At 40.2% G+C, this 13,366-nt stretch overlaps 1 protein-coding gene across 1 annotated transcript; it reads left to right on the top strand.

Annotated features, from left to right (window-relative positions):
* Positions 1 to 4,226: 4,226 nt before the first annotated feature.
* Positions 4,227 to 12,577, top strand: rag2 (recombination activating gene 2). Its single transcript, XM_061822827.1, has 2 exons — positions 4,227 to 4,300; positions 10,951 to 12,577. The coding sequence occupies exon 2, from the start codon at positions 10,973 to 10,975 to the stop codon at positions 12,575 to 12,577; it is 1,605 nt and encodes a 534-aa protein (XP_061678811.1). The 5' UTR covers positions 4,227 to 4,300; positions 10,951 to 10,972.
* The last annotated feature ends 789 nt before the right edge of the window (positions 12,578 to 13,366 follow it).

Raw genomic sequence — 13,366 nt, 5'->3', positions numbered from 1 at the left:
GAGAGAGAGAGAGGTTCGACCGGGACGAGTCCCAACTGGACCCGCACCTTTTTCTCCACTTCCATAGCTACATTTTTAACTTAACTCACAAAACAGTTAGCGTTGCGGTAACTTTTTTTTTTTTTTGCAAACTTATTATAATGAAACAGAAAATACATATTTTGGAGACATGCATTGCATTCACACACACGAGTGTTGTGCTTGGCTGCAAGACCAGGTCACAGTTGTTGCTGTTTGGTTAATAACTGCTCCATGTTCTCGCACTGGTTCTTCTTCAGCTAGGTGTCGAAAGAAAGACGTGTTACAACGTCCGTTTGAGCACTCCGCTCAATGATGCGGGAAAACCGGAAGCAAAACAACGTGAGCTGAAACTACAGAGTACGATCTTACGATCATTTCAACAAAAGAGAAAATGCTCGCTTTTTTAAAAGTGCCCATTACACTAATTTCTAAGTAGTTTGAGCGTTGTTTTGATCGTGACCTGACGCTATGAAGACCTGGGACAGATTGCAGTCAAAAGGGGGCAAAAGCTCCACTGTTAGCACAGTGGACCTTACCATCAAAGCGCTGACGATAATAATAATAAATAAAGTGAAGCAAGACTCTTGGGATTCAAAATATATTTCTCACAAACGCCATGGATGGCAGAAAGGATGACAAGATGGGATCACTATTCATGAATACAAGAAATACCAGAACTAGAGCAATTCATCAATGAGTTTGACAGTGATGCACCAAAGGTAGCTACAATGGATATTTTTTAGATTGGAGTTGAGCCAGATGTTACTTTTGAAGTCTTGGCCAAGGATGTGTAATGCAGAGGATAAACTGATGATTTTTTGAAAAACAATAGAAGTACAAACAATAAAAGTACAAAGTAGTAAAATAGAAATACAGATAATTCCAAGTATTTTGAGCATATAGATAGCAGCAAATTGGTGGTGCGCATTTTACATTGGTAGAAGGGTTTTCCTGATTTTTTTAGGTCAACTTTGGGGGTGCGCATTATACTCGAGAAATTACGGTACATTTTTATGGCACTTGTAGCTCCACCTCACTCCAAGTCATTAAATCCTTGCCAGGTTGATTTGTTAAAAGAAATAATTGGCGCAGCAAAGCGTCCCAATGATGGCATGTGCCAAAGGGTCCACCATAAGTAAATACATCTGTCAGAAACAAATTTGGCCACTTTCCACTCATAGTACCATTTAAATTAATAAATCCTTTGAGATTCACACATTGTTTAATATGCATCGTGGCAACAGCAAAGCTGTACGTTTTAGCTTCCAATAACTATAGTTTTAGCAGAACAGATTACCAAATATATTGTTCAGCCAAATTGAAATTCAAACTTGGCCTGACTCAACAAAAATCGGATTAATTCATGCTGATGCAAAACGTCCAGCGATGATTTGTTCCATGACAGAGGCTGTTTGTTTCCACTCAAAGTCCAAATGACACTTTCCAAAAGCTCATATTCTACTCCTACTTTTCATGCTTGCACGAGGATATTCATAATTAAACCTGATAATCAAGGTAGGAGCTCACAGTTGGCTCTTCCTTTATGTCAGCATTACTGAGTGGCAATGGAGGGTCCTGCCAAATCATTTCTGACAATTGGCAGAGATGACCTTAGCCTGCTGCTTTTTCTCTCCACATCAAATCCCACACATGCCATTGATTGAACACATCTGCACAACATGCGTGCGCAAAACTTTTTCTGCTGCTTTGTTTAAGAGAGTTATCAAGGTTTGACTTACATAAACAGTGCTTTGAATGGAACTCTGATTATACATGGAAATGAGCATATACTTTATAGTCTCTACAAACTGTCATTTTAAGACAGGGCATTCAATGGCGTAACAGATCCTTTTTGATTTGGCAAAATTCCTTAAAACACATTAAATTTCATTGCAATGTTTTTTTTTCTCCAAATTTCAATAAGGAATTTGATCACGCTCAAAGTAGTTTTGTATACAAATCAAAAAATTTAACTTTGCTAGTGTAGTCAAACTCAAGTTACTTTATTATCAGATGTGTCAGACCTTCAGTACATGACATACAACATACCAGAAAAAGCATTCCTTTCAGACCTGTGATGCTATAATAGACTAAATAGTTAAAGAGAAATTAATCAAATAAAAATAAACTGGTTTGTATAAAATATGTACATTCCGTCTTATTCTACAGGCAATATAACAAATATGGTCAATCTGGCCAATTTAACAAGAACTCCAATTGTTATATACAGTAGACATATATATGTGTGGTTATGACATTATGAGCAACAATGTACACGATTCATTATTATGGACGGTACATTAAATTTTAGACATTTTTCAATAATGTATCAGAATAAACAGTTGGTTTATGTACACAGTGCTGCAAGGACGAGGCAAATACTATGCTTCAAATGCAGTTTGTGCATGACATTAATTTTTGGTTCCAACTCAAAGTGTTTAATTAGCAAAAATACACCTTTTTTTGCAAGCAAAATCCATTTGTTTTTTTTAGGGGGATCAAAGTCATTTTGGGGGGATCAAAGTTTTATGATGCTTTTCTAAACATTGCTCCTCTGCAGGTGCTCTCCAAACCGGTTAGCTTCATGCCTTTCATGCATTCCTGCATGTTAAGCACCGCGGGCTGTAAACCACAATACATATGAAAGGCATATTAATATTAGATTAAGACATGTTAACACAAAGTCAATGTAAAGGTCATAAATTATAGGGCAATGGTGGCATCATCATATTCATTTAAAAGATGCAATTCAGTTTTTCAATTTTGTACTTCTAAAAGGTAGTCGGTAAAGTTTTATTGATTTAGTACTGTATTTCTAATTAATAGCTTGATAATGGTTTGTGATCCACATACACCCCCACACACGAAAAATAAATGGAGGTGCGTGGTATTCTTCTAGTTGTAGATATTACCTGAGCACCACACGAATGCATTTTTTGGTACAGGTATTAAAGCATTTAATCCATGATATATATCTTCCATTGTTGAAAGTACTTCATCAATAATTGAATACGTGCGTGTGCCATAACCTGGTGCTGTAGTCCATAAAAATCCATACATATTGACCTACAGAGGCCTTTTGTGATAGTTTATGAGTTTGAAAGACATTTACTGTTCACCTGCAGCAGGTTCACGGCTGTGCGATAATCAAACATTACAGGCCCACTGGGGCCATTAAAAATGAACTTTTATCACACTGACTAAAATCACTGGAGGAATATTCAAAAATATTGTTTGGTTTGTACGCATTGATAGAGTATTCAACAAAGAAGCAGCATGGATAAAAAAATCAAATAAATATACATCGTTCTCTTTGCTCTTGCACATTGTGGGCATGTCCATTGAATGTTGTGAAAATGCCTCTGCTACACTTTCAATTGTTAGTCAAATATTTTTGTGGATCTGGTACAGGGGTGCTACAACTTTTTAGTCCAAAATCTACCACGATCTACCAATGGGGTGAGGGGTTGGGGTGCTGAGAGTATCGTCGCCATGATGGGAGTGGGTTGACTGCAATGGAGAAAGAAAGCATGGAGACAGACAGTAAATAGAAAGCCAGCTTGCTAGAACACGCTTTTATGTGCACATGTGCAGTGGCACATGTCAAAAAAGGCCAGGATTGGTCAAACTGACTGTCAATCAATTGACATACGCCATCGACGTATTGGCCACACCTGAATCACGTGACAAGATGGTTGACAGGCTGATGACATTTTTTCCTTTTGACACGCGGTCACGCGATCGACCAAAGTTGCCTTGGAGATCGACTGGTAGATTGCGATTTACGCATTAGTGCACCCCTGATCTAGAATATGCTCACACACATTTGTTTGAGGTACAGAAATATATCCGATAAAAGCTGCCAGTGACTGGAATATATATGTTATATATATATGTTATTGCGAGCCATTTCCATATCACGACCAGAGACACTAGCAACAGCAAGCTCATGAGCGAAGATGCCTCTGGATGCCACAGACTGGTGGGTGAGTCATCCAATATATGTCAAAAGATGTCACTGTCCGCTGTTTTATCCACACACACACCTGTCATGGTCCTGCCGGTCCAAGCCCTGGCGGTGCAGTGCCCTGACACACCTGCATTGACTAGGAGGCGCACACCTACGCCTCATCTGCTATAATGAACGCTAATATATATAGGACCCAGCGGTCGGTCTGGCTTTGCCAGATCGTTGCCATCTATACCTCGTTCCTGCACTTCCTTGCTTCTGATCCCAAATCCCGGCATACCGACCTCTGCCTGTCTTCCAACCAACCCAGTAAGCTTAACATCCTTGGTACTGGTGCTCTTCTGACTGACCTCCCATTTTATAAGCCTGCGTACCTAGTCGTGCTTTTGGGTCCACACTAGAGTTGTGGTCATGACAGCACTCCCCAAAACAGCAGGGAAATTGAAATTGTGAAAAACAATTGACTCCACAAAAAGTCCTACACAGTTTGCATGTTTTCAGAAATGATCTTTTAACATTTTCCACTATGTTCAGAAACAAATGTGAATTATGTGATCTCATCACACCTGGAATTGTATTAAAATCTAAATCACATTCATACTTAATGAAATGATCTTCCTACTGTCTTCTTATTTTCTTAAATGATAATGCATGTCGGTGGCATGGTGGCACAGCTGGTAAACCATTGGCCTCAAAGTTCTGAGGTCCCAGGTTCAATCCTGGACCCGCATGTGTGGAGCTTGCATGTTCTTCCCGTGCCTGTGTGGGGTTCCTCCCTCCTCACTCTGGATTCCTTCCACATCCCAAAAACATGCAACATTCATTGGATACTCTAAATTTCCTCTAGGTGTGATTGTGAGTGCAACTGCTGTTTGTCTCCATGTGTCCTGCGATTGACAGGCAACCAATTCAGGGTGTACCCTTCCTCCTACCTGTTGACAGATAGGATAGGCTCCAGCACTCCCCGTGACCCTTGTGAGGATAAGCAGCAAAGAAAATGGATGGATTGATAATGCATGTCTGACATTTATCCCGTTTGGAAAATCTCTCAAAATGGCTGCCTGACTCAGTTGAGACCTGATGATGTCTTTGTTACTGTAGTAATTTAATTTCTTTAGTCTCATTTTAGAAACTATAAAATGTAAATTATCACACATGACGTTTAAGATCTGGCAGTATGGTGTCCTTGTGGTTCGAACATCTGCCTCACAGGTATGAGTGACAGGGTTTGAATCTTTGCTTCATCTTGGATGTTCTCCCTTTGCTTGTTTGGGTTTTCTCCAAATACTCTTGGACCCCCCTACTTTCCAAAAACGTACAACTGGTGATAAATCCCGCCTGTTGTCTAAAAGTCAGCTGGAATTCCAATAGACTCCAGCTCATGTGATCCTATTGAGAAAAAGTGGCATAGAAAACGGATGGATTGATGTTTCGAGATCCTATCACATATATAAGTTTATTAAAATTAGGACAAATTAAGTACACTAATTAGTACATTGAGAATGTATTTTTTAGGTTTTTATGACAAATGTTGCATAATAATGACTATTCATGGGGGGACACACATATATGAAATATGGAAAGATTATAGAAATACAAAGTGAAAGCTCAGAAATTTGAGGACTGAACGGGAGTGTGGTAGAGATCACATTTTTGGTCTATCTATCTATCTATCTATCTATCTATCTATCTATCTTGTAATTTTTATTTATTTTTCATCTTGGATCTATTGTTGCCCCAGAGAAACCATGCCAATCATCTGGAAAGATGCGAACATCTCCCGAAAGTATTTTATGATGGGGCTCTAAAATATAAATGTAACTTTTGGTTTATTTTTCCTGAAGTACATTCATCAGCATGTCCTTTTACTGACGTAAAATACTGGCCTTAGTACTTTTGCCCAAGTACTGACTACCAGCATTATGAAATGGCTGTAGGTCTCAAGAATTCGCACTTACTTGCAATGGTCACTCTGGAGTACTAGCATGCTTCATATACTGTTCTGTTTTTCTTAGTATCCTATTTTTATGAAAATCTTAAAGGCATGTTTTCAGGCTGGGGTGGATGGAGTCGAAGAAATAAGTGATGGGATTTCAGTGATGGGATATAACATTATGACAGCATTGTGGGCGTATGGAAGTTGCCTCTGAAGCAGAAAGAAGGCATTTTGGTTTTAAAGAAACATTGATTGGCAGGTGGAATCATAAAGTTGGAAAATACACCATATCTCTTACATATGAATAACCTCTGTGTGTTTCTTTCTCAATATGGTACGTCCTTGATTTACTGAATACTATATGTCTCTATGAGTATGAAGCAAAAGTTAACTCTTTCTTTCTTTTAGCAAAAATGGAGGGACTTGTCGGACTCTTTAGTTTTGTACAGATGCACACTGTGTCAAGAACCAACAGTGCGGGGGTGGACCCAAATGCAGGACTCCCAAGCAAATGTATGATGTTCAGTGGGCTTTATGATAAACTAAAATTGTGCACAACAACACAATCCAAGAAGGCAGGATCCAAAAAACAAGAAACAAGAGCCAATAACTGTGAGACAACTAAAGAGCATAACAAAACATGACTGGACTATAATGGCGCAGTGGCAGAGTAACCCAGGATGCTTTAAAGCATACTCAATGAACTGGCAAATGCCAGTGCCAAACCTCCAACTTAAATAAATGGTCTAATCACAGTGCCTCGTGTGAAACGGCGACAGGTGTCATACATGAAACCGCTCAGAGCAGTGGCCAGGCCACACCCTTCTTGACCGTGGACCAGCCTTGCACATAACACACTGAGACACAAGCAGGACCTCAGCCTGTAATGACTATTGATTTTGCCATGATTCTGATTAGAGAACTCCTTGCTGTAATCAGTACCATAGATCGGTGGGCTATACAGTGAAACTGTTGGTCCCAACAAGGATCCGGCATTTGATTTCCAATTAATAACACACTTTATTACATTTAAAATGAGAAGAATCCCTGAGCGTAGGAAACAGTTCAGCATGAGTGGCTCCTAACTGTTCAGACACCATTTTAAAAAATGATGATCAATAATAAATTCTTCATCCTTGTGATCATGTTTTACAGCGTGCTGGGCACTCTGGCATTATGATGAGAGATAATCATCTCCTACAGCTATAAATCTGAAAACTATTTTGTAAAAATGAAAATGGAAATAAGAATGTCCGTTACGCGCAGATGAGTTCTGGTAAGAATTTTATAAGGACAGCTGCTTGTACCAAACAATTTCTTACTGGTGCACTTGATAACAAAGTTTCATATATCCATCTAACCATGCATTTTCTGAGCATCTTATCTTTACGAGGGTCGTGGGCGTGCTGGAGCCAATCCCAGTTGTCTTCGGGTCAGAGGCGGGATACATCCTGAACTGGTTGCCAGTCAATCGCAGAGCATATGAAGACAGACAGCAGTCACAGTCACAATCACACGGACAATTTAGAGTCTCCAATTAATGCATGTTTTCAGGACGTGGGGGTAAACTGGAGTGCCACGCAGGCACAGGGAGAACATGCAAACTCTACGCCAGGATTTGAACCCTGGTCCTCAGAACTGTGAGGCACATACTCTACAGCTGTTCCACTGTGCCGCCGGCATCTGGACATGATTAGTGAAATTATAATCTTGGTTTAGCCCACTGAAAATTGAAAAAAAAAATGTTTATCACCTCATGAAAAAGATGATAAAGCCACTCCAAACTATTTCTCATTACACTATTGTACAGAATGTTGCATGAAAGAATAGAATAATTCTCTTGTTGCATCAACAATGCATTAGGAGAGAATCCAGAGATTTCGCTTTATGTAAGTGCAAGAGCACAAACCAACAATGAGTGCACTCACTCTCTATCCCCGAGGCCAACATGGACTGTAATACCCTACAAAGAATATTTGTGTGCAAAAACACAAAATCTTTGTCCACAAACACAATGTGTTACTGGCTCTGTCCAACTGTATATAAAGAGCATCACCATACAAATTAATCTCCAGACTGTTGAATGACAAAGCTGAAATCATTTAGTGATTCTACACAGGAAATAAATGTTTTTTTTTCATACAAATATGTATTGTAGTAAATAAGATAACTGAAGTCAGGTTCCAACATCCCAAAACGGATTGGGTTCAACATTCGAGGTTTTGCGTTGGGTCATTAACTGGTACATTTTTACCCCTTTTATTGGAATAATGACGACGACATCGGTGATGAATCATTTTTGCCTTGTTTGAGATTTAAAATAGCTGGATATGAAAAGATGTCATCTGTCAAAATCAGGGCTGCAACAGCCAGGTAGTGATGCATTACAAGGGACAGAAACAGGTGCCAGTGTAGCGTCTAATGACTTTCTTCGATTAATTATGTACACATCCATGCACTGCCTAAGGTGTGGCGCACACTGCTCACTCTACACATTTCAGAAAAGCCATTTTAGGATACAGAGTAGACTTCAAATGGTGTTTTGAGCAAACACCTCTTGGTGGCCAGAACAGTTGATGTTTCTTTTCCACATTGAATTCCTACAAATAAAAAAAAAAAAGAAAATAAACACAAAACACATCCAACTGACAACATGTATAATTTTGTAGTAACAAGGGAAAAGTCTCCTTTCCCCTACTGAGCTGTGTAAGTTAGCATCAGTTTAGGCACACAGGTGCTGCACACTTTTCAAGCCCTAACGGTTTTCCAGGCACTTGTGGTTTAAGCCTTTGTTTTTCACACTGCTCGAGTGTTCTCTCAGCCGCTCAGTGTACAAAAACATTATGTTAATGACTGAGCATACATCTGCTTTGAGTTCAGTTTTTCTCTGGGTGTTTCAAAGCGTTACTTCTTTCAAACCCTCAGCTGATCAGACAGATGGCTGTATGGACATCCTTTCCATCATCTCATAATAATACAGCATCATTTTAGTATTAGTGTAATTTGTAGGTGTACTGTTCTTTATGGTTCACTGGACCATGCACAATGTACAGATTTCAATCAGCAGGTGAATAAGACACAAATGTGCTCCAATGACAAACCGCAAGAAATAACTTCATTAAAATGTACTGTATGTTTAGCTTGCTGGACTTTTTTTAAAGCCTGCAATTATTTTGATGCCAGAAACAAGAAAAATCTTAAGGGATGAGCAGAAGGAAAAGGAAGAGGCTTTGCGTGAGGGTAAACACAAGAAAATAAGCGCAAATGGGGAACACTGAAACAAAGTGTTTAATTGAATGCAACAGAATGTTGCATACTAATACGGGATACACGCTGGGAAAAAAATGTCTTAATCTGCGTTTGTGTTAGTTCTAGATGAAATTGTTGTGTTTGTGAGCAGTTGGTAATGTTTTTTTTTTCTTGGTCCTAACACAATAAGGATATTTCAGGTTTCATATTAATAGGCTGCATGTGAATGACTATTACTATTAATAATGAAGATAACGTCAAAGGTGATAAATGCCAGTCAGGCTTTTATGGCATTCTAAGTTAACACTGGCTTTTGTGCCTGGGGGGTGGGGGGTGTTGTAAACTGTTTCTTGTTGTGGGATTGAGAACAGGCAGTCCTAAATATGTCTGCTCTGCTTCTAAAGGAGGGGAGTAATTCTCTATCATCATACATTGGTTGAATAATGTAGGGGTTTTTTTTGCCCTGTATTGTGTTTTCATGCTGGTTACAATCTAGACCTCTGTTGCGATAATCAGCACGTGTTAATTATTTTTACTGTTGCATAATTACAGCAATTTTTATATGACACTTAATTTATCTGTCCCCATGTGGAAAGGAAGGAAGTAAAAGAATAGCAAACATCCCACTTGTTCTTTTAGACATGTCATTAACGCTTTTTATAAACACCTCAACTTATTTAAACACCTGATGACTTTAGACTGCACAAGAGAATCTCTCGCTGCTTTTCTTAGCTTCTTAGGTGCATTGGATCTGTGGCGGCATATCTGAAGTGACTTGCTCAACGCGTTCAGGCAGCGCCGCCAATGAGCAGCAGTCACACACAGTTAACCTCAAAATCTGGAAGTGTTTGTGAGTCAACGAAGCTTCAAAAACTCACTGCCAGTGTCTGCTTTTGTCAAAGAGAGTCTATATAAGGAGTGATTAGGTTTAGCTTAGTGATCTTCAAATTCACAGTGAAGTGAGCTCAAGCACTAAAGCCTCACCTTGGCTGCAAGGTAAGCTCATTCAAATTGATTTGAAACAACTGGAAGTTAAAGGGTTACAAATATGCATTGCTATTTTAGTCAGTTGAATATATTGATGTAAACATTCTGCTATGGATAGTGAAAATCAAAATGTTTTTAAAAAAAATATTTAATTGTGGTAAGGAAGAGGTTTTGTCCGTCACGCAGCTGTTTCATTTATGATGAACCAATCTATGGATTAGTCTGAAAACATTTTAATGACTTGTTGCTTCTGTTGCACATTAAATGCAGCCCATTAATAATGCTGAATCCCCCTCCACCCCAAAAAAGAAAAAAAGCAGGCGTATGCATGCAAAACATTTAACTAAACATGATTAGCCTAGCAATATGATACATAGTCGAGTGTCGGGACAACAAAATCCCTCATTCAATATCCAATTAATATTATTTTGGTCAGCATCAGTCATTGCATATTAATTATGCTTTATTCAGTCTGAAATTATAAGTGTCATATTTTGCTGTGAACTTGAAAGGCTTTGTGACAGTGTTTGATTACAATGAATATGTTATTGTCATGTTCATGTTTTAGACATGAGTTTCTTAATTATTAAGAAAAGGCAGGAAACCATTACATTGATAATGATGATGATGACCAGGAAGCTATTTTAAAAATGGATGAAAACAAACAACATCTGTGTTTGTTTGTGTGTGTGTGGTGTGTGTGTGTGTGTGGTGTGTGTGTGTGTGTGTGGTGTGTGTGTGTGGTGTGTGTGTGTGTGTGTGTGTGTGTGTGTGTGTTGTTTTGTAGCAGACAGACAGCTGCACCCAGGATGACTCTGCAACCATTAAATCCAGTGAACTGCGAAGGCCTTCTGCAACACGGTTGTTCTCTTCTCCATCTTGATGGTGAAGTTCTCCTTTTTGGCCAGAAAGGCTGGCCCAAGCGCTCCTGCCCAACAGGAGTATTTGGTTTGAGGTTGAAACGTGGCGAGCTCAGGTTGAGAGCCATATCCTTCTCTAATGACTCGCAATACCTTCCTCCTTTGCGCTTTCCTTCAGTTTGCCGCCTTGATCCGCATGATGGACTCCCGGAGAGTTATCTCATCCATGGCGGCCGCACCCCCAACAATGACATCTCATCAAGCCTTTACATACTTAGCATGGATAGTCGCGGCTGCAATCGCAAACTGACCCTGCGGTGTCAAGAGAAAGAATTGGCTGGAGAAGTGCCAGGTGCCAGATATGGCCACACGCTCAGTGTGGTTCAAAGCAGAGGGAAGACAGCCTTTGTAGTTTTTGGTGGAAGGTCCTACATGCCTCCAAAAGAGAGGACCTCAGAGAACTGGAACACCGTGGTTGACTGTCCTCCTCAAGTGTTCTTGTTCGACTTGCAGTTTGGTTGTTGTTCTGCTTACACGTTTCCAGACCTAAGTGAAGGACAGTCCTTCCATGTGGCCCTCTCGAGAGAGGACCACGTCTACATCCTCGGGGGTCACTCTTTGAAATCTGACGGCCGACCACCGCGGCTCTTTCGTCTGCACGTTGAGCTCCCGCAAGGTTGTCCATTATTGTCCTGTGAGCGCCTTGACTTTGGCCTGTCCATCTCAAGTGCTGTAATCACTCGCACAGGCCCCGCTCACCAATATATTATGTTGGGAGGTTATCAATCGAACTCTCAGAAGAGAATGGAGTGCAGCACTGTCATTCTGGATGAGAAGGGGATTCACATAGAACCTCTTGAACCGCCAAAATGGAGCCCAGATATCGTTCATAGTGGAACTTGGTATGGTGGCGCTGTGGGAGAACAAAGTATGTTGCTAGCTGTGCCAACTGAGAGCAGGTCATGCCAAACAAATATGCATTACTTCTATTTAGTAAACTTCCAGAAAGAGGTCGAGAGCAAAGAAGACATGCAAAGTCAGCAGGGCTGCAGCCAAGATCTGACAGATTATGACAATTCAACTCCTCTTGAAGATTCAGAGGAGCTCTACTTTGGCCGTGAGCCTCAAGAGTTGGATGACAGCAGTGACGGTGAAGGTAATTCTTACAATGAGAAAGATGAGGAGGATGAGTCACAGTCAGGCTACTGGATCAAATGTTGCCATGCCTGTCAGCTGGACCTCAATACGTGGGAGCCGTATTACTCCACGGAGCTCCACCGGCCAGCCATGATCTTCTGCTCCAAAGGAGAGGCGGGGCACTGGGTCCATGCCCAGTGCATGGAGCTGTCTGAGACACTGCTACTCAAGCTCTCTCAGGACAACAAGAAATACTTCTGCCAAGAACACGGGGGTCTTCCTAACCAGGAGATGACCCCACCTCGAAAAGTGATACCTTTAAAGCGTACCCCTGTAAAAGTTAAAAACAGGAAGTCCTATACAGCTCACAAGCTGTCCGGAGCCAAAAAAGGTGTTTTCAGAAGACTTTTTGATTAACAAGGTTTGATTGTGTGGAAAGAACTGAGGATGTGTGTCTACATGCCAAATCTGTCTTTGTCGTGTAGACAAAAACAGAAATCAGGTTACAGACAAAGAAAGTGAAACAAACAAAGTGAAACAGTACAAGAACCATCCAGTGAGTTTTAAAGCTAAGAAATGTATGTCACAAATGTTAAATTCTCTCAGTCATACTATTTTCCATTCCTATTAAGGAAATTATTTTGATTTTTATTTTAACTTTTTGATATGCTCTGGATTGTGCTTGGAAATTTAAAGCAAATAAATGAAAAACTACCTTTTAACTGGGAAATTGACATCATAAATGTATTCTATTTTACCTTTTATTCTCTGTGTTGATTAAAACAATGACACGAGAATTAGATCCTGAATGTTTTTAATGAGGCGGCACGGTGGATTAGCTGGTCAAGCGTTGGCTTCACAGTTCTGAGGACCCGGGTTCGATCCCGTCCCCACCTGTGTGGAGTTTGCATGTTCTCCCCGGGCCTGCGTGGGTTTTCTTCCTTCCATATCACAAAATCATGCAACATTAATTGGAGACTCTAAATTGTCTCTAAGTGTGATTGTGAGTGTGGCTGTTTGTCTCGATGTGCCCTGCGATTGGCTGGCAACAAGTTCAGGGTGTACCTGAACTGGTGTGCTAGTTGACAGCTAGGATAGGCTCCAGCACTCCCCATGACCCTCGTGATGATAAGCAGCATAGAAAATGGATGGATGTACGGATGGATTTAATGATATAAAAAAAAACACAATACAAAATACACAACT

This window comes from Syngnathoides biaculeatus, chromosome 6, assembly GCF_019802595.1.
Source record: "Syngnathoides biaculeatus isolate LvHL_M chromosome 6, ASM1980259v1, whole genome shotgun sequence".
Taxonomy (NCBI): domain Eukaryota; kingdom Metazoa; phylum Chordata; class Actinopteri; order Syngnathiformes; family Syngnathidae; genus Syngnathoides; species Syngnathoides biaculeatus.
This window is presented reverse-complemented; position numbering and strand designations above follow the sequence as displayed.